General features: G+C 25.8%; 1 protein-coding gene across 4 annotated transcripts; it reads left to right on the plus strand.

Annotated features, from left to right (window-relative positions):
* Positions 1–52: 52 nt before the first annotated feature.
* LOC142333834 (NECAP-like protein CG9132) lies at positions 53–20,894 on the plus strand. Of its 4 annotated transcripts, XM_075381386.1 has the most exons (7): positions 53–229; positions 2,259–2,464; positions 5,871–6,061; positions 6,822–7,015; positions 8,752–8,842; positions 10,184–10,261; positions 16,107–20,894. In XM_075381386.1, exons 1-6 carry the CDS (start codon positions 144–146, stop codon positions 10,253–10,255), a joined length of 840 nt encoding a protein of 279 aa, XP_075237501.1. In that variant the 5' UTR covers positions 53–143; the 3' UTR covers positions 10,256–10,261; positions 16,107–20,894. The 4 variants fall into 4 exon arrangements, with proteins under 4 accessions (XP_075237501.1, XP_075237500.1, XP_075237503.1 ...); XM_075381385.1 differs by lacking the exon at positions 16,107–20,894 and having other exon boundaries at positions 10,184–12,769; XM_075381388.1 differs by lacking the exon at positions 16,107–20,894 and having other exon boundaries at positions 54–229; positions 8,752–8,875; positions 10,184–10,202.

Raw genomic sequence — 20,894 nt, forward strand, 5'->3', positions numbered from 1 at the left:
ATTATTTTCATCATCAATAATTTACTACAGCTGATCAGATGGTTAGTACACGTTGAAACAAGACACGATCATAAACGCAGTTGCTGTCTTGTCTTTCACTTCATAAATGTGTGACGTCAGTTAATACGGTTGAATGTTGTAAAATGGAAACCTACGAGAGCGTATTGCTTGTCAAATCTGAAGTATTTGTATTTAAAATACCACCAAGAACTTCAAACAGAGCGTACCGGTAAGTCTTATAATTTTACAATTTATTTATCTTTACGGAAGTAATTTCGTAATACTAATTTGTAATTTTTTTATGAAAAGTGTTATTAAAATAACTTTTATCAGGGAGATAAAGATTTTATCATGTTTTACCAGGACGGTGATATATATTTTTTTTATTTCAGAATAGAAATCAAAGTTTTAGTATACAATCGTTTATTTACTGTTTATAACTGAGAGTATCGCAATAGCGACAAAGTACATTTATTTTCTGATAATTTATTTTGTTTTGTTCTATTGTCGGTTTTAGTTAACATTAATTCTTTTACTTAAATTATCTTCTTTTTTTTATACAAATTATTTAAAATTTACTATGCAAAAATTCATTATCTAGTATAGGTGGCCTACATTTATATTTAAACTATTTTAAGCCAAATGTCAAATGCAGTTTTCGGGAATAGATGTTTTATAGGATTTTAATTAATTTATTAACAAGAAAAATCGATGTATTAATTTAATTATTACTTCTAAACGGCTTTGAGTAAGTGGAAGGCAAAATAAACAGCATATTTTTGTATTGTGATTCACCTTGTCGATCTGACTTTTCTCATTTCTTCATTTGCAAGGGTATTTTGATTTCTTTATAATTAAGAAGAGTTTTACATAAATTTAACCATTCATTTGACTTATAAAGTAACAGGACTCATGATGAAAAGCCATAAGATAATAGAAAACATTTAACATACTAGAGAACATTTTGTTGTACCTGTAGATAGGGAGAGGTTGAAGAAGTCGTTTTAAATACCATTTAATCATGCATTTATTTTATAAAGGATTTTGCATTAAAAATGTAGGTTTTCAACTCCCAGAAAATTTAGATTATATTACTATAAAAATTGAATAGTATTAGCTCGAGAATCTCTGTGATGGTTAGATAAAATATAAAGATGTATTATAGTTATCCAATGTAGCTTGTTTCCAATTTCATAACGTTGCTAATAAACAGAATTATTTAACTACCACAAGTAAAACCTTAGATTGCCTGTATTGACCATTTAATCAATAGTCAAATAAAAATCTACTAATATGTTTATTTATTTTATTATAAATATTACTGTGCTGCTAAATATTAATAATGCACAATAATTATTTTTAACTTTTACAATTTTTCTCTCTGTGGCTGAAATGCAATTTTATTATACATACATGCTTTTCCATTTAGGCAATGAGTAATTAATTTGTTGTATTTAATAAAAATTGTCTAGTGTTGTAATATATTCATTGTTACTTTATACCCCTGAATAAAGTATATTTTAACAGATAACTTAAGTTTTATCTAAATCAGAAAATTTATTTAAATGGATTAGAAAATATTTAATCAGCAGTTAAAAAAATTGTTGACTGGATAAATTATAACTACCTTAACTTTTTAGTATGGATAAAACTGTTGCAATATTATTATGATTCACGATGAAAATATTTACTTAGTTAAATTTTTGGGGGTTTTGTTGAGAAAAAATTTGTTAGACAATGATGAAATTGATTTCATTAAGTTGCAGTTAGTTTTCAAGGATCAAGAAATGCATTGTTAACATTTTTTGAAATCCTTAAATATGATTCATTTTTATGTAATTTATTTTAAATGAAATAAGTTTTTTTTATAGAAGTAATGTCTTACCAATTAATAATTACATTTAATAATAATCAAACATTTTTTTTTGTTAAATTCTGAATTCTTTTTTCAACTTTTAACATATATATAAATATGTGATCAAATAATTTTCATTAATACATATTCTGAATTCTCAATTAATTTGTAGGCATTTCACCTATTTCTACTATTTTCATTATTAAAGTTAGTATTATTTAATTTATTTATATTAATTGTTTACTTACCATGATTTCTCTCAATTCATCCAGGCAAATACCGAGTCCTTTTTTTTTTTAGCATATCTGGAACGGGTAGCTTTTATACCTACTGTTGGTGTGTTACATATAATGTGTTTATTACATACCAATTCAGTTAGTAATTATTTATTTTTAATTTTCAGAGCCGCTGATTGGAATTTAGATGAACCACAGTGGATCGGTCGTATGAGATTGGTCGCTAAAGGTAAAGAATGTATATTAAAATTAGAAGATAAAAATACAGGAGAATTATTTGCAAAATGTCCTATAGAACAATATCCTGGTATCGCAATCGAATCTGTCTCAGATTCTTCAAGATATTTTGTTTTACGAATACAGGATGATAATGGTTTGTAATTAAATTTAAAATATTTTATGTAATTATGTTTCACTCTAGTTAAAGTGTTTATGGAAAACTGCTAGTAATAATAACTTTGACTGAAAGTACAGTTCAGAACACCATTAATATTATTTGGTTAAGGTCAAAGTATTTAAAAACCATTAATAACATAAAAATAAAAGCTCATTAATCATTTAGACTTGTGTGGTATATTGGATGTCAAAATTGGTATTTTGGGGTTATACTGCTAGTGTTATATGTTCTTTATTCTGGCAGCATAAGTCATAAAATGGCTTAATATCTCTTGCAAGTTCTAATCCATGATTTTTAAATTTGAAATGCCACATTAGTTCACACAATTAAATGTGGAGTATTTCTTAATGAATGTCACATATTTTTTTGATTTTCATTGTAAGAAGCGTACTACTAACCATTACACATGCTGCATCCATCCACTGTTCTGAATATGTTTCTGATTCAATAAATTTCAGTTTACGGTCAACAGTTTGTAATTAAATGTTTTGTCATCACCAACCATACTGTACTCCTATAAATAATGGTGAAACTAGTCTCACATTCTTTTCTAACAATAGAAAAATTTCAGAGTAATGGTTTTGTACAGAGACTAGGAAATTCTCTTTGTTTCTGAAAATCCCACAAAATATTGATCGATATGGTTGAACATAGTACTAATAGTTGTTCTTTCTCCTATTAAAACAAGTTTTAATGATTCCCATTACGGCATTCTCTTACCACCGGTTTAACGAGGCTGCAACTGTTTAAAGGGTAACAGTTGTAATAAATAGTGGTACTGGTTCCAATTTCTAGTTCATATTTACAAAACGATACAGATAGATAATGCAAAATGTAACACTACTGATATAAATGATTTCTAAACTTTTATCTAAATCTTAAAAAATAGTTTAAACCTATAAAACTATATACTTAAAAATAAGAAAACTGAATTTCATATTTCATTCAGCTTAAAAGAAATGTATATAGAAATCTGTCGCTAAAAAATAAATACCAAACTCCCTTAATGCTGCTAATGACATTAGCAATAAAATTAAATAAACCTTTTTTTGATTCAGTATTATTCTACATTTAATGATAAATATTACAAGAAGAAAGATAAAAATAATGGGTTCTGCTTTAAGCAACACATTACAGAAATATTCTTTCAGTGTGCAGAAGACATAACAATTTTTAATATCATAAATAATATAAATTAAGACTTCAAGCCAGGACATTTTAGTAATTTATAATAGACAAATAAATTTCTGAAAATTAAAATGAATTGAACACTTAATTATAATAATGTTATAACTTAAATAGATATAAAACATAATTTAATAATGGTTTTATAATATGTGCTTGTGTGTATCTGTATACACACACATATATACAGAGAGAGAGAGAATGTGATCAATTGTAGTTTAAAAAGAAGAAGCCTTCACAACTATACAAGTATGATAAGCAAAAAACTAACTGCTTTAGGATCATATTAAAAAGAACAGATATACTTTTCTTCTAAAAATTTTAATATACAAAATAACAAATTTTGTTATGTTTGTTAAAAATAAAGAGTTAACGAATTCAATTTTTATATTCTTGAAAAATTAGACCAAATGAAAATTTAATAAACAAACAACTAAAATTTGAAAGTGGCAGCTTTGTCGGAGTTAATGTAAATATAATTTAATCACTCATTTTAAATTTAAATTACAATTTAATAAATAACCAAATTATTAGCTCTTTTATTCACAGAGATATAAACCAGTATTAGATAATCAGTTTTATTAATCAACTAAAAAAGACATTTAAAATTTTTTAATTTAATGAATTCAATTTTTTTAATGAAATATCTTCTTCTGATGAAATAGCGGTCATAAATTTGTGTTAAAAAAAAATTTATAAGCAGAAAAAGATGAATTTTTATTAAAATAATAATAATATGAAGCAAAGTGTGGTTTGATTGTGATGAATGTTTACTGATAGGACTCTTCACTATCTTACCCAATATGTTGCATAATTTTATTTTGCTTATAAATTCAAATTGGGAAAATGTCCAAGTCAATTAGAGAAAAAGCAGATGATTTTGATAAAAAACATCCATTATAAAATTGAGCAAATCTTATTTTTCATAATAGATAGTGATTATATAAACTGTTAAAAATAATAAAGCTCAGCTATGTGTAAAATGCTGATAGAAAGTGCATTATTTTAATCAATTTGGCTTAATTCTTTTATTTTAATTGTATGGCTACCAAAAGCTTTGTATGAGAAACGGTGTCATTGTACTGCCTTCAGTAGTCATTCGTGTACTGAATAAATCAGATGAGTTGATAATTTTAATAAGTTTAAAAAAAAGAAGAAATATGTATGTAGTGTAGAATATGTGTCAAATTTTAAATTGTTCTTAGATATATAGATTAAACCTACTTAATCTGAACAATGAACAGTTTTGTAAGCAATCTCCAACTATTGTCTAACATATTCACTATGCATACTGTCTGAGAGAAAGGGAGTGTTTACCCCTTCTAATTGCAATACAAGCCGATAGAATTTCCAAGAAAGCATGCTCTTGCCAAACCTTTTAGGAAAATTTAATTAATTCTGACTACATTTTCTGTCAGATATCTGCCAAAGGGTGGCGACTTTAACTTCAAATTAATGAGTTTATTCAGCACTAAATGTGTTGTTTGCAACAACAGTAATTTAGACCTCAGTAAATTTTATTCAACTCATATTTATAAAATTAATAGTTTTGTGAGATTATCCGGTTATTTTACACATCTTAGATGGTTTTGCTATTCATAAAATAAAAGCAATTTAAAAATGAAATTGTATGATCTATAATAAAATAATATCTACCTTTCTTAGCTTCATCATATTAAATCACATGCTGAGGCGTTTCGGATGTATACCATTTTCAAAACTCAGTGTACTACAAATATCGATGTAATATGAGTACAGCAAGTTTTGAAAGTGGAATATATCCGAAACGCATCAGCAGGTAATTTAGTTTTGATGAAGCTAAGAAAGATAGATAAAATGTACTTTGTATAAAAATTATGACAATTTTAGCAGAAAATTTAATATATATTTTAATGGTAATTTTGATGAAATAATACTTAACAAGACACATCTAAATATTGTACTATGCAAGCACAAAAGCAGATTCACCGTTACATAGACCAAACACTAGATATGTATTTTTAACCAACACTTATGGTGCAGTGTGCACTTATGGTACATAAGCAAGAGTGGTAGGAGGTAATGAAGGTTCCATTACCTCCTCCCACTGCCACCAGAAGCATAATATTATTGCACAATGCTTAGCATTAGTTAGTTAACTTCTAATTTTATATTACTGAATCGGTATTACTTTTCTTGAATTTATTTTATTTTACAGGTCGTACAGCATTCATCGGAGTTGGTTTTTCTGATAGATCTGATAGTTTTGATTTAAATGTCGCATTACAAGACCATTTTAAATGGCTTAAGAAATCTGAAGAGATTGAAAAAGAGAAAGAAGTTCCGAAACAAGAACTGGATTTACGTTTTAAAGAAGGAGAGACAATTAAAATTAACATGAAAATTACGGTAAGTGAAATTTTAACATCGATTTAATACTGTCTATGGTTTATTTGAAGTAGTGAAATTGATCCTAATGATCCTCCAACACTTAAATCGACTAGTTCACAGCCACTAATTGATTTATCTTGATTCATTTATCGTTTAATTCAGTTATAGTTTATTTAAGAAAAGAGTTCAACGTTAATTAGTTTTAGACATGTACTGCTTTCTTGTGACAGCTTATGAAATACAGCATTATCTGAACACTCAACTGTTCATATGTTGTTACTGTGCTTTAAGTGATCTTTTATTTTTTAAGTGTAAAAAATTGAGTTTTCTATTTTTAAAAGAATATTTTAAATCGGGTTAAAATAATTTTTACTTTTTTATATATGGGAAATTGGTTATAATTTTCATAAGTTTTTGTTTGTGTTTCAAGGTTATTTTTCATATTCTTTTTTTTCTTTCACAATTAACAGTTATTTTGAAATATTCAGATATAGTTACAGATTACACGTATACAATTCTATTAGTTTGTATTTTTAATATCAAGATATTCCTCATGCCAGCCTCTGTGGCACAAGTGGTAGCTTACAGATGTAAGCTACCACTTACAGGAGGTCCTGGGTTCGAATCCCGATCAGGCGTGGCATTTTCACATGCTACATCATTTATTTCTGAAGCAATACCTAACGGTGGTCCTGGAGGTTAAAAAATCGATCTGAAGTAATAGGTTTTATACGCTATTGAGATAAATCAAGATAATTTGTTTCATTTTTTTTTTCAGAAGAAAGATGGTAGTGAGGTGACTAGTAAGATGAAGTCACGCCCTACAGTTACTGGTGGCATATTGCCTCCTCCACCTGGAGGTGTTAAAATTGCTCCACCACCAGCACCATCTGTAAACAATTCACCTTCACATCAGTCTGCACCAACCAAACCTGATTCATGGGGTGAATTTACTAGCGCAGGCAACTCGAGGTGATTTTACATGAATCAACACTGAAACCATTAATTAATTTCAATTAATAAAAATAAATTGATTATTATAATAAACTAGTTTTTACTATATAATCATTATTCTTACTTCCTTTTTCTTAAAGTATTGTATTTTTAAAGTTACATAACATTTTGAATCCTAAGGCTGTGAATGTCATATTTCCAGGGTTTTGCATAGATGACTGATGTTATGTATATCACTGGCATACATCTATAATATATTTAACTAAATTATTTAGATCGTTATGAATATTTCGGTTTCTCTTTATTTATTTTTTTAATATATTTGAAATCTACCAGAAATAAAGAAAATTTCAAGTAAATGCTGAATAAATAGAGATAAAAATGAAAACTAGATTCCATACCTGGAAATTCAATCATTGTAAGAAATTTTCTATAAAGAAACTGAATTTTGTAAAAAAAATTATTCATTAATTTACATGTTATTCTGTCTTATCTCCTTCAGAGTACGTCCTTACACTGTTAAAACATTGCTTAACAAATTTTTTCTTGTAGTTGAGTATTGTAGAGGTGTAGGTCCTAAGCAAGTTTTCCATAATCTGTTATATTGTTTGAAAACACCAGGCTTTTAACATGAATTTTGATTTAAAAAAAAGAAAAGATGTTTGAACTAACTGGAAAGACCAAGAAAAATGTCATCATTGACTGAAAAAGGAAAAGAGAAAAAACTGCTCGCATTACTCTTTTCATAAATTTTTTTCTTATGATTTGTGTACTTTTTGTTATGACCCTATTTTGAATTGCCCAACATAACCGTGCATGACCTACTTATCAAACAATACTTTAAAATATATCTAATGTAATTCACAACATCTATAAATATATATATATGTATATAATATAATATTTTTCAGCCTCCACAAAGTACAGAATTAGAGAGAGAACACTCTTACCTTTACTTTTTTTATGTTCAAAACATTTTCAAGCCTAAGCCCATCTTCAGTGATATTTTCTAATAATTTTTCGTTTGTTTACATTTACACAATAAATTTCATCTTTTTACTTTTATTTTCAAAAAATTGTGATTAATAAAATTTAATAACATTACAAAATTCAGAACAAATATTTGTTCAGTCAAGAGAATGAAAAAGTATTGCAATAACTACTAATTTGTCAATATCTTATCTTTGTATGCCAACTTAAATAATTTTAATAAGAATGTCCTCCATCAAATTCTGATTACAGATTTATAAGGATGAATTTACATTTATATATATATATACAGTTGACTGGCTTGAAGCCAGATCAACTGATCCATGAAGCCAATAATTCTGCTACATGATAACGCTTAGTCACACTCTTCGCAACTACCAAGGCTCGGTGAAGTTGAAATTTGAATCTCTTGTATACCTTTTGTACTCACCAGATTAGCTGTATTTTTAATTAATTTTCACAATTAAAGAGGAATATTAAATGGCGTTTGTGAAGGAAACAGTGAAGTCGTGAATCAAAGAAAGACTGTCAAGATTTTTCATCGACTAGAATGAGAAAACCGGTTTGCCATTGAGAGTCTCTTTTCATTTATGAGTTAGGAGTAACTGTGTATTATATTTCAGCTACGCATCGTATGTCTGTTCACTTAGTGAATGACCCTCAGGAATATATAATTATTTGTTTGTTATTTGAAACAAGGATATTGTAAGAGAATTATTGAATGTTTGACTAATTGGATTTTTTTATTTATTTTATTTTTTTAGTTCATCAGCTACATTGAATGCTGCTCCATCTGGTGGAAATAATAATAACCAGTCTGGTACGACAGTAACTACACCCAGCAATCCTAACTGGGTACAATTTTAGATAAATGTTATTAATAGGAGAGTAAGCTATAAAAATATATTATTATTTTTAATAAATAATAGTATGTATTCATAAATAAATTATTTTAGTATATATTTAGTTAAAACAATAATTACATTAAAAAGAAAAAAAATTAGTAAATATATTCTGATGAATCATATTTGATTAATTATTGTCCTAGAATTGCCTGCCTGGACTTGTTCTACTTATTGTGAATCTAATTAATATTGTATTATTATGTTTGCATAAATTCCTTGATCAAGCCGATTGTTATATATATATTACATACAGAGATATAACATTAATTTACAAATTTCTTTTAAAGTATATTATTTTTTCTTAGAATACTTTATTTTTAAAATATCAGAAATTAATTATATTTTGTCTTTTATTAGTAATTAACCATCAGATTGATTTTGCACAAATAGTTTTATAATTAAAAATTCATAATTTGTTTAAATTAGTTACAATTTTTCTAATCTGTAAACCAGTAATTTTTTATTGTTTGATAGAAATTTATTGGTAGCTGAATGCAAATCATTTTTTGATTGAAGCAAGTATATTTTATAGTCATTATGGTGGAGATTTCTCTTTTAATCTCAAGCGAGATAATTTGGTTAAGATACCAGAAAGCTTGGATTATAGTGTCTTTTAACCTTCTATCATAATTAAATTATAAAAAACCCAGAAAATACTCAGAATTGATGGATAAAATGTTAGATCGAGTGGATTTTGGTTAGGGAAAGATATAAATAAGTATAATTGTTTATGATCATCACTATATGAAATACTGCACGCAAAAAGATCCATATACACAAATTAATATGATGTTTAAAGTTTTTAAACATAAGATTTAAATAACATATATTAAATATATATATATTTGTATATATATACAAATATACATATATTAAATATATATATATTTGTATATATATACTTATATATTTGTCTTAAACATATAAGACAAATCTTATATGTCTTTAAACATATAAGATTTTTTTAAAATTATTCAATCGCTGTCATTAACAATGTATTGACTCTTTTCTCTTTAAGTCATCCAAAATTAAATTTTTTATTACTTTAAAATCCATCATATCTTCTTCATTTATTGTTAATTAGTATGACATTTCTACCATATCAATGGTAGAATTCGGCCTTACTGCTGTATTAATAAGGCTGTACATTACTGATAATGTATTGATTCGGACAGAATCGGTTATTATTTTTTATAAAGATGCACAGTTTTCTAGTATTTAATTATTAAGTATTTTGATTTAATAATTTTTATTTTTTAAAGTAGTTTTTTTTTCAACAAAATGATTATAGATGGCGCTCCCATTCATGCATTTTCTATCTTCTGTGCATTCAGTCTCTGCTATTGAGGTTATAATAAATTAAAAAAAGGTAAAATTATTTTCATACTAAATTATTGCCACTTCTTAATGTAATATTAACATGGTTTAGACCATCTATTTTTATTATTAGTATTTTTTTAGTTGATATTTTTCAACTTATTATTGTAGTTCTAAATATTTTAAATAGAAAGCAGCATTATAGTTCTAAATATTTTAAATAGAAAGCAGCATTAGTAAGTAAATAAAGCAAATTGTATACCGTTCAACTAGTGGAGCTCAATTCGTTAGGCAATGACGATGAGCGTTCTCAACAGATTATTAGAATCTACTGTATCAAATTAATTATTTTAATGCGGCTTCTCTTATTAATTTTGTCTGATTCTTATTTCATATCCTTTTATATCAGGATGTTTAATGTACAACAAATGTTAGCATCTGATTACTATATATTTTATAAAAACTGTGTGAAACATCATAATTTAAAAATTAAGCAATTTGCTATCATCTTTATCAGAATTACTGATATACTGTGAAGTATTGTCTCTGTAAATGCGTAAAATTTTATTCTGAAAAATGTAAATCAGAAGATTATTTTAGTTATTTAATTTAAGAGAAATTAAACAATATGTATAATCAATTAATTATATGTATATATCTAAAGTACTTCCTAAAATTACTTTGGCAGCTTTTTAATTGAAGAATTTTTAATCGTTATATTTACATAAGCCATTGGTATTCCTAATATTTAAAAATACTGAATGAAATACTTGTAGAAGTATATGTAATATCTCATCAGTTAATTTAAAAGTTACATAAAACCTCTATTTAGTTAAGGATATTGTCATAATTTTTTTTAAAAACATTGGTAAATACTGGCTGTTGTGTGTTTATGTAATGAATATAGAGCAACATTGTTACTTAAAAAAATAAATGTACTACTAGTCATTTTCATTGAAATATTTTTTTTTTTTGTAATACAATCCTTCTATAGATTTTTTGTTAATAACAAAAAATTTATTTATTTTGCAAATTTATAACCGGCTGACAATGAGGTCCACACTTTTTGGAATATAAAATTTATTGGAGTATCTACAAAAAACTTAAGTTGATTTGAAATTGACGACCTTAAATTGAAAATAAAAATTATTCGGGCAATTCTAGGATTAATTGTTAATTTGGATATTTATATATTTATACTCGGCATTTCAAAAGTCTTGTTACCCATGTTCCTATATTATATGTGTATTATTTAGGTTTACTTATAAAATAAGTGAGCTTTAACTATCTGAATTAGATAAATTTTCTTAATTATTTTGTCAGATATATTTTAAAATTTGCTTTAGAAAATATTCGTGATGAATTTCATAAAGTGTTTTCACCGGCCTATTTTTAGTATAATACTACCTAAGTACTTGAATGATTACCATTCTGTTGTCTGCTTTGAATCAATAACACAGTGTAGCATGGCGTTCAGTACTTTTATTACGTGAACAAGAGATGCAGCTGCCTATTATGGTTACTGACATAACCATTTAATTTAAAATATAGCCTTAATATTGGTTAAACAATCAAATTTAAAAGTTTTTGCAAAACTCCGATTATTCTTAATGATCTTTATTAAGAACTTGTGAAAATCTCTCGTTTAAAAAGCATACAACAAAAAGAGAAACATGAAATTTTTAAAGCGTTGAACACAATTTTTAGTGATCATTTCTAACTATTAGACATTTTAGTTTGGACCTACCTCATCACTCCACCTGTGTAAATTATAAAATTTTCTCATTTATATTTTCACAATTTAGATAACACCATGTATTTAGTAATTAATAATATTCATTAAATTTTATCTACAAAACGCTTAGTCTTTACTCTGTTAAATAACTGTTATTTAAAACTACTTATTGTACAAAAGGAGTATTAAGTAGTTTGATGGGATAAAACCGATTAAGCCCTATCGCTGATCACCTGTTCTTTAACAAGGCAAATTTATAAGCTAAGTTGAATAAAAAAACTGCCTGAATACTGATCGGGTTTATATCATGTACTTGCACGCTTACATGATACAGCATTTGATTTCTATATTTTTAGCAAACCATCAGGAAATGATACGGTTGTAAGACCAGATCAGTTGAATTAACAGAAGAATTATCTCTTCTATTCAAAAATTATATTTTTAATTATGAAAACTACAAAATATATAGGACCAATAATCAAACCGAGAACAAACTGATGCGATCAGTGTTTTAATCATTACATCAAATGGCTCAATATATTGTAGATTTTTGTTAATTTTGTCACTATCTGATTGATATTTTAAAAAAAATTATAAAATAAACCGCCTTAAAAACTGGGTAACATGACTTTAAATCTTGTATATATATAGATGTTAAAAACATCATTACTAAGGAGTATGTTAGAGTATTTTAAAAATATTAATTCCATATGAATCTATTATAAGATTTATTTATGTAAAAAAAAAATTAATGCTTATGAGTCTTGAACCATATATAAATTGTGATAAATTGATGTTTATTCCACATATATATATATATATATATATATATATATATATATATATATATTACTCTTTACAGCGTTAATAAAACTGTAATAAAATTATTTATACTTGATAAGTAATCTGTTAAATAAATAGATAAGTATGGCTTGGTTCTGTTTTATAGTTTTTTTATGTATTTTTATATTTATATTTTATTGTAATTATTTTCATTAAATAAGTTTTTTTACATTTGTTTCAACGTTGCTTATTAATTTTTCTTTGTTTGGAATCGACCTTTGAAACAACTTCAATACATTTTTCAGTCAAATAGAATAATTTAATCATTAAATTATTTAGCGATGTCTTTTTGCTCTAAGAGAACTGATTTTTTTCATTTTTTTTTCAATGTATGTAATGGATTTCTGGTAAGGTATGCACTCATCTTGAGTCGCACTCCAGAAGTACATCTTGCACAACATACTATCATTTTAGCTGTAACTTGTTTGTCCATCATATTACATGTTACAACATTTTTTTTTTAATGAACTTTTTTCAAATTAACTCTGCCTTTTTTATAAGCAGTATTGAAGATGTTTTCTAAACCTGTATATGAACAGAATATTTACATCATAGTGTTAAAGCTAGTTAACAATATTTTATTAAATATCGGTTATAAGTAGTAATGACAAGTAATGGATGTGATGAAAATAGTTCTGCAGAATATTTATATCAAACAGAATAATTTAAAATACACACATAGCCTAAAAAAACTCACTGTAAAGAGAGCAACAATAATGTATTTTTATAATGTCACAAATTCAAAGAGATACAGCAATGCATCTATTCCGTGCAGCAATACTGCTTATGGTTTGCTTTAAAATTTATATATTAAGGTAATTATATATATATATATTTATATAAATTCAACTTAATCCACCCAAGTACAGATATAAGACATATAAAATTAACATATATACAATTATTATTAACAGGACTATCCATTATACACAAAATAATAAGAAACAGAGAAATAAGTATAAAACAAAATGGATATAAGCAAATACAAAGCAATTCAAAATGGATATAGTGCTTTAACATCAAACCTTAATAGTATAATAACTTTAAAACCATTACATAACGCAGAAGATTGATAACATTTACTTAAAATATTCATACGCTAACACTATTGTTGGAAATATAACCAAAGTTTATGACAAGGATAAATTTAAACCTGCATATAAAACTAACAACCACATAAAATATTTAAAAAAAAAAAATACAGATTTATACAACGCATAGGTGATCTAAACCCCATTCATTATCCATGGAAATAAATCTTTCATCTACGAAAATATTTTTAAAAACATATCCTACATTTTTTTATGTCATAACTGCATGCGACTACTATCCCTTAACTATAAATTCAACAGATTAAATTCCCCTTAATCCATGTATTAATTTTTACAATTTAAATCATGATAACTCTATCCTGTATTACAGAAGAAAATTGTACATTATTTCTTACAAGAGATTCATGCAATAAATAAATAACAGGTAATACTCTCAAAGTAGCGTTACACTGTAAAGAGAAGTATTGAATCGAAAAGCGAGTCAAATCCTTTATACATTTTTCGTTTTTAGATATTTGCATCAAACTTATACTCAAAGATAGAATTGTCTTGTCTTCTTACTGAAATTATTTAAGGTATAAATGTAACATGAAGTAGAAATTTACCTTACCTAATACGCTACTACATTACAAAATCATTAACAAAATTTTCACTACTAAAATCATGTTTTGAAGCGCTGTAACAAATCTGATTTACCAGTAATGCCAGTCAAAATAACATTGACTGGCATTACAGTCAACATTAACATATTCAATGCTGTTGATTGCGAAAATAAAAAGATATAATTTCCTGCTACTTTTACAAATAATTTTTCCTTTTTTATTATACTTATAATTATGGATAAATATAAACAAACACATGCTTCAATTTAATTCATATAATTGCCACCATAAGAGGCAATATAAAGCCAGTCTTTTATGATATATTTTTATTAAAAAAAATATATATATATATATATACAAATTTATTTTTAAAAATAATAAATAAAGGAAGTGTTAATAATCTATAATCTATTTAGTATATTTTTCTTATATATATATATATATATATATATATATACACACACACACACACACACATACATGTATGTATACATATTGTTGAAAGTAGCTTTGTTGTTAAAAATATTACTATATTTACCTTAATTTAATTACATAAATAAGTTTTTAGTTAATAAAAATAATAATTATAAATATATATAGAGCCTATAAATATGTATGTAATAAATGTAGCTTGTTAAATGTAACATGTTGATGGGTACCTAAAGAAACTATAATATATATATATATATATTTGTATATTAAGAAAGAATTTGTTTTATAAGCCGTGTTCAGAAAGTAAGTAACCATAAGTAATTACAATTTATTAACAGTTTTATTATTGAAAGAAGGAACCTTACACAATTTTTCAGCATTAATACGTTTTATCAGGTGGAACAATGTTACATTGATAAATACAACTGGTGTTGCTTAGCTACTTTTTGTATCATTGTAGTGCTGACTGGCATGGAAGCAGGGAATGTTTAAAATCATTGTATATACGTTTAGGCTGTTAACATTAATTTCTTCCTAGCAGAATACTTGCAAATTTTTGAGTTTCAGCAATAATATGGTCAAAGGTACACGTATCGCAAGTGTTTTTTTTTGTTTTTTACCACACCTTTCCACTGAAAAAAGAGTAAGCATCATTTTTATAGGAAAAAATGACCAATATCCATTTCATTTATCTTAAAAACACTATGACTATAAAACTAACTTGAAAATATTACGACTTCAATAAAAATTGACTTATTAAATATGAATGAAAGCATGAATGTGTGTGGATGACCGTGAAGAAAACTTACTTTCTGATCATGCCTCATATAATATTTGTATGACGTCCCAGTTATCCGACCGATAAGTATTTTAAGATGAAAATTTACCTGAAATTGTTATGTTCAATTATACTTTCTGTCCTGAAAAATTATTTAATAGACTGTCATCTTGTCATTATAACTATAGAAATTATAGCTGTAACTTTTAATTAATAAGTTGTCTTCACGAATCAAAATACTTTTCCATTGAAGAATTAGCCGAATCTTTTGTCAGATACATCCACAAAAACTCTTTCATCGCAGCAGATATTTAAACAGATGAATGCAAAATCATTGTAACTACCGATTGAAAGGATTAGAGTTTATCTCATTATTTAATTTGTTTTAGTTTAGATTCTTTCTCGTCATCCACTGTTTTTCCTTCTCCTTCCTAATTTTGGTTTCTCAATTTCAGTTCTAGTGCTGCTCAGAATTTTGAGGGATCCTGGATTCCAGTGCATCCATCAGCTACATGATATGATTTAACAGCTTGTTTATAAAGTAAAGCAGAGCCTTCTAATCCCTTCTAAAATATTATACATGCCAAAGTACTTTGCACTTGTCTCAATTCATTCGCCGCTATGTAAGCAGTAACAATAAAAAATTCCAATATAATATAGATACATCAACATACAATACATCATTAAAACTTTGCTTCATATTGCTCAATACTGCAGCATATATCTCTTTTATAAAACGCTTAAAATTTTTATTTTAAACATATAGTATAAACACTGTTTCTATTAGAGAAAGAGAAAAGAATTGATTTATTTATTTTATTGTTTAAATCACAGTGACCGTTTGGTTTCTTAGAAGTATCATAGACTGTAAAAACTTATGAAAAATATAACAATGAAATCTAAAGATATTTCTGTTCAATTACCAAAACAAAAGTTTTTGAGTAGATATGACATAGTATGTTTTTAGTCGGTATCTCATAAATTATCTCATTTTTTTATTAACAATTAAAAGTTTAATGTCAAATATTAATTATAATTAACGTTCAACATATTTACACTAAAGAGCATTACTGAAGAAAGTATAAAATCCATCCTTCTCTGTCCCCAAACCTTCTCCTTTACATCCCCTTGTAGTTTCCAGTCTTGACCTAATCTATTAACTTCACCCTTTTTCTTCCTTGCTTCCTTTCTCCTTCTATTGACTCTTCCGATGTAGATGTCAAGATTTCACTTCCTCTAACCGTCACTTTCATCTCTACTTTCTACTCACAATCATCCACTACTTTCATAACCATTTCCTAGTTTATTTTTTTGTACTTCCTGCAAAAATGCTCTTTCTTCTTTAATCCTGTTCATTATTTCTTCAATTTGTCCGTTTATCTTACTTTATGTGTCCATATTCTTAACAGCCTCTCAAAAGCCTCAAACCAGTCCCTTGCCCCTCTTCCTTACCATCCATTCTTCAGTCCCACAATACAAGATGCTTCATACATAGCACTTGGCTAATCTCTTCCTTAACTGTATTCTTACTGAAGGCTTCCTTAGCCATTGCTAATTACATTTTTAAAATCAAATATTAAATGGTAAATTCCAACATCTGAAATAATTTAAGAGCCATGATGCAAAAAGAATATTTGTATCAGAATCCTTTATAGCACCTTTATATATTATGAAGAAAATTTTTAATGCTTTTATTACAGTACGATTACTCTATTTAATATAATCCACACACATTATATTTTTATATTATTTAAATTATATAATGTTATTTTATTTTAGTTCTTTTATTAGCATCAAAATATCTAATTAATTTATTATTTTGTGAACCGCTGAATTATCTCACTGTATTTGCATCATTTGACAGTAATGATTATTTTTGGGTTTTGTTTAGGTTGGATAATTGGGACTATGCTTTATTTATTCTGTATGTATATATAATTTGTATTTTTTTCCTTAACTGGCCTACATAATTTTTATTATTTTAATATTATATTTAAAAGTAAAAATTAAAACTGTTTACAATAAAAGCAAATCATTATAATTAACAAAAGGGAGTTCATATATATATATATATATATAGTCACGGTTTTAACTTTATTTTTATATACAATTTTTTTCGGTTTTACATTTTTTGGTCTATGTATATGTATTATAATTTATTTTTTAACACCAATTTAAGATCAATTACTCTCCTTTAATACGGTACTAATTTTAATAGAAAATATAGACTCTAAGAACTTCAAAATATTTCAGAAATAATTTAACCGTGTCACCGATAACATTATCCTGAATGAAAAGATTTACAGGATATATTACAGTTTATATTAAAGACTACAATAAGTTTTGATATACACAAGTATTTTAACATCGGTAAAAATATTATATAGATTGGAAAGCAGCAAAAATCATGGAAACTGACTTACGGTCAAGCGGTAGCATTTTCACATTTTATATGAAAGGCTTTGGGTTCAAATCAGCTAGGCTTTGCATTTTTCATTTGCAACAAAATTAATTTATTGTTAAGAATTATGAATTGACCTGTTGTTTCTGGTGAAAATGAATATGTTGTTTCTGGTGAAAATGAATAAATATAATTTCATCATACTGGATGGAGAATTCTGGATGCTACAAAAAAAATATTGTAAAAAGAAAATGTTAATGAAGTAGGACAACATTCCATTTTTAATAAAAGTCTATGATCAGCGTATAACAATTTGTACAAAACTAGGAAAATGTATGTTCATCGTGTTATAAAATAAAATTTAACATCGTGTAAGACAATATGAACTGCAGCAAATTTATTATTTTTTTAAGTAAATTTTTTCTGGATTTTTATATTTGTATTTAATTTAAATTTATGTTTTCTTAAATATAATGGTAACAGTTTTGCAAAAACAGAACTACAATGTAAATGAGAATAATACGGTTGGAAATATATAATTTGTTAAACTTAACAGCTTATGTTAAAATTTATGGATGATCTGCCTTTGTGAAAGCCAATTTCATAAAAGTAAAGCTTAAAATTGCTTTTTTTTCTATCTAGAGCGAAGACTTTTAATTTAGTATTTTAGTATCTTCTCGGTCCATAGATTTAGTGTCTATTCCCTCTTAACCTCTTTCACAACCGAACCGTATTTTTTAAAAAGTGAAAATTGAAAAATGAAACAGACTTCAGATTACCCTACTCGCTAAACATTATAAAATAGGTTTCTTTCTGTCAGATTTTTGGCATTTAACAGGGTGACTAACACGTCTCCTGTTCTTAATCTAAAATAACATAATTATCTTAAATATGTTCAATAAAAAAATAATGCAACCACAAAATAATTAAAAAAAACATGTACTACTATACAACCATACTTAAAATCATATACTATATACATATAGTACTTATTAAAAGGTTACAACATACTTTTTTTATATTACCTTTGTAATGTTTCATTTTACCATTATGATAATACATACATACATAATACATATATTAAAATTAGGTAATCCAGCATTACAGTTTACCATCTTCATTGGACCTTTTTTCTTTTTGTTTTTAATGTTAAAATATAAGTTACTTCGCTAGAAATTGATATTTCTATTAATCATTATTTCACAATAAAATATAATACATTGTCTGTACTATAGTTAAAATATTTTATATTAATATTTAGAAAATCATTTTATATTCTGTTTTGATAAACTTAATGTACCTCGTATTAATATTGTTTCCTTAATTTTTAATATACCTTAATTTATAATTATATAGCACGGTCTGACTTCACATTACATTCTCTATACCATATTTATTATATTATTTATAAATCAAATTTGATTTTTTTCTTTTATCATTACTTGCATAGAACCTCCAAAATACTTAATTATTGTCAGAAATCATATCTCCACAAGGAAGTACTTCGATAAAATATTTTTCAACAAAGTGCTTTGATAATCTATTATTATTTTGACATATCGAAAATTTGAGTAATTCATCAATGATTTGTCGGTAACATATCTTCTGAGTGAAAAATACTTTATACGTCTTATATGTATCTACTGCTCACAAGAAAACCTGATTATCCAAATTTTTTCTAATTAACAGAAATTTGGATATTCAGAAACTCATAAAATATATCAGAATTAGATTTTTATGCAGAATTTTTTTTAATTATAATTTTATTAATGGAACAATTTTAATTATAATTTTATTAATGGAACAAATTACAAAGGTTATAAGTTTCTGTAGAGTTCTAAGATGTCCCTAGAGGCTTGAAAATCACTTTACGTAATCGGTTAACTGATATTCCATTTGCCACCTCACCTCTGGGTGAAATAATGGCCCAGACCCAGGAACTGTTATTTATTATACTATTAGTAAGAGACTTATTTTATTTTAAAATTAAATTTAAAACAGAGTATGTTTAAAAGGCGGCTTACTAGGCTGTAGTGTACATATGACCTGCATGTTGATGTAAATTACTAAAATTAAACCTCCTGATTATATAAAGTAAAACAAACTACAAATTAAAGAACACTGTGGGTCTTCTTTTAATTAAGAAGCACAACTTACTGCTAATCCAAAACACTGATGCTATTTTATATTAAAATAGATACGTATTCAATTTCCGTAATAATTTCACATGTAATGACAGATATAAAAAAAGAATGACCCAAATTAATTTTTAAAAACACTTAAATTCGTCACTTTTTAATCATAAGTTGTTGCTCTCTCCTACTGGAACAATTTGGATAAATAAGGATTTATTGCACCTGTTTTTGTACTGTATAAGCTTTGGATAGAATATCCAATAACTCAAAATAATTTCTGAAGGTAATCTGTAATTTGTATCCCTGACTTTAAGGCATTACTGTTTTAACTTGTTCTTTAATTAATAAATAATTTTATATTTAATATATAAACTCCAATTGTCTTAATAAATTTATGTAATTTTTTCATTCTTTTTAAAATAATGAAAAAACTTTAACTTTTATTTGGAAGGGGAATTACTTTTGTCAGACCGTGCAAATGTAATGCATTAGTGTTTTTTTTTTAATGATATGTAATTTTGTATTATTTACTTATAATATTCTTAATTTTATATTATATATATTTCATTAAAAAATAATAAATAAAAGTTACTTATATAATTTAATAGTATTATTATAAATATATATATATCAGTTATTATTATTTATTGTTTTATATTATTAAAAAATTGTATTGCACAGATCTGAAAATTGAATAAATTATTTGA

The sequence above is a fragment of the Lycorma delicatula genome, chromosome 13, assembly GCF_047948215.1.
Source record: "Lycorma delicatula isolate Av1 chromosome 13, ASM4794821v1, whole genome shotgun sequence".
NCBI classification, from domain to species: Eukaryota; Metazoa; Arthropoda; class Insecta; order Hemiptera; family Fulgoridae; genus Lycorma; species Lycorma delicatula.

What these genes read in the sequence shown, in the direction of transcription:
- LOC142333834 (XM_075381386.1), top strand. Translation starts at nt 144, where the DNA reads ATGGAAACCTACGAGAGCGTATTGCTTGTCAAATCTGAAGTATTTGTA. An exon ending in AAATTAACATGAAAATTACG is followed by an intron (nt 6,062 to 6,821) that starts GTAAGTGAAATT and finishes TTTTTTTTTCAG; the next exon opens with AAGAAAGATGGTAGTGAGGT. An exon ending in ACTAGCGCAGGCAACTCGAG is followed by an intron (nt 7,016 to 8,751) that starts GTGATTTTACAT and finishes TTATTTTTTTAG; the next exon opens with TTCATCAGCTACATTGAATG.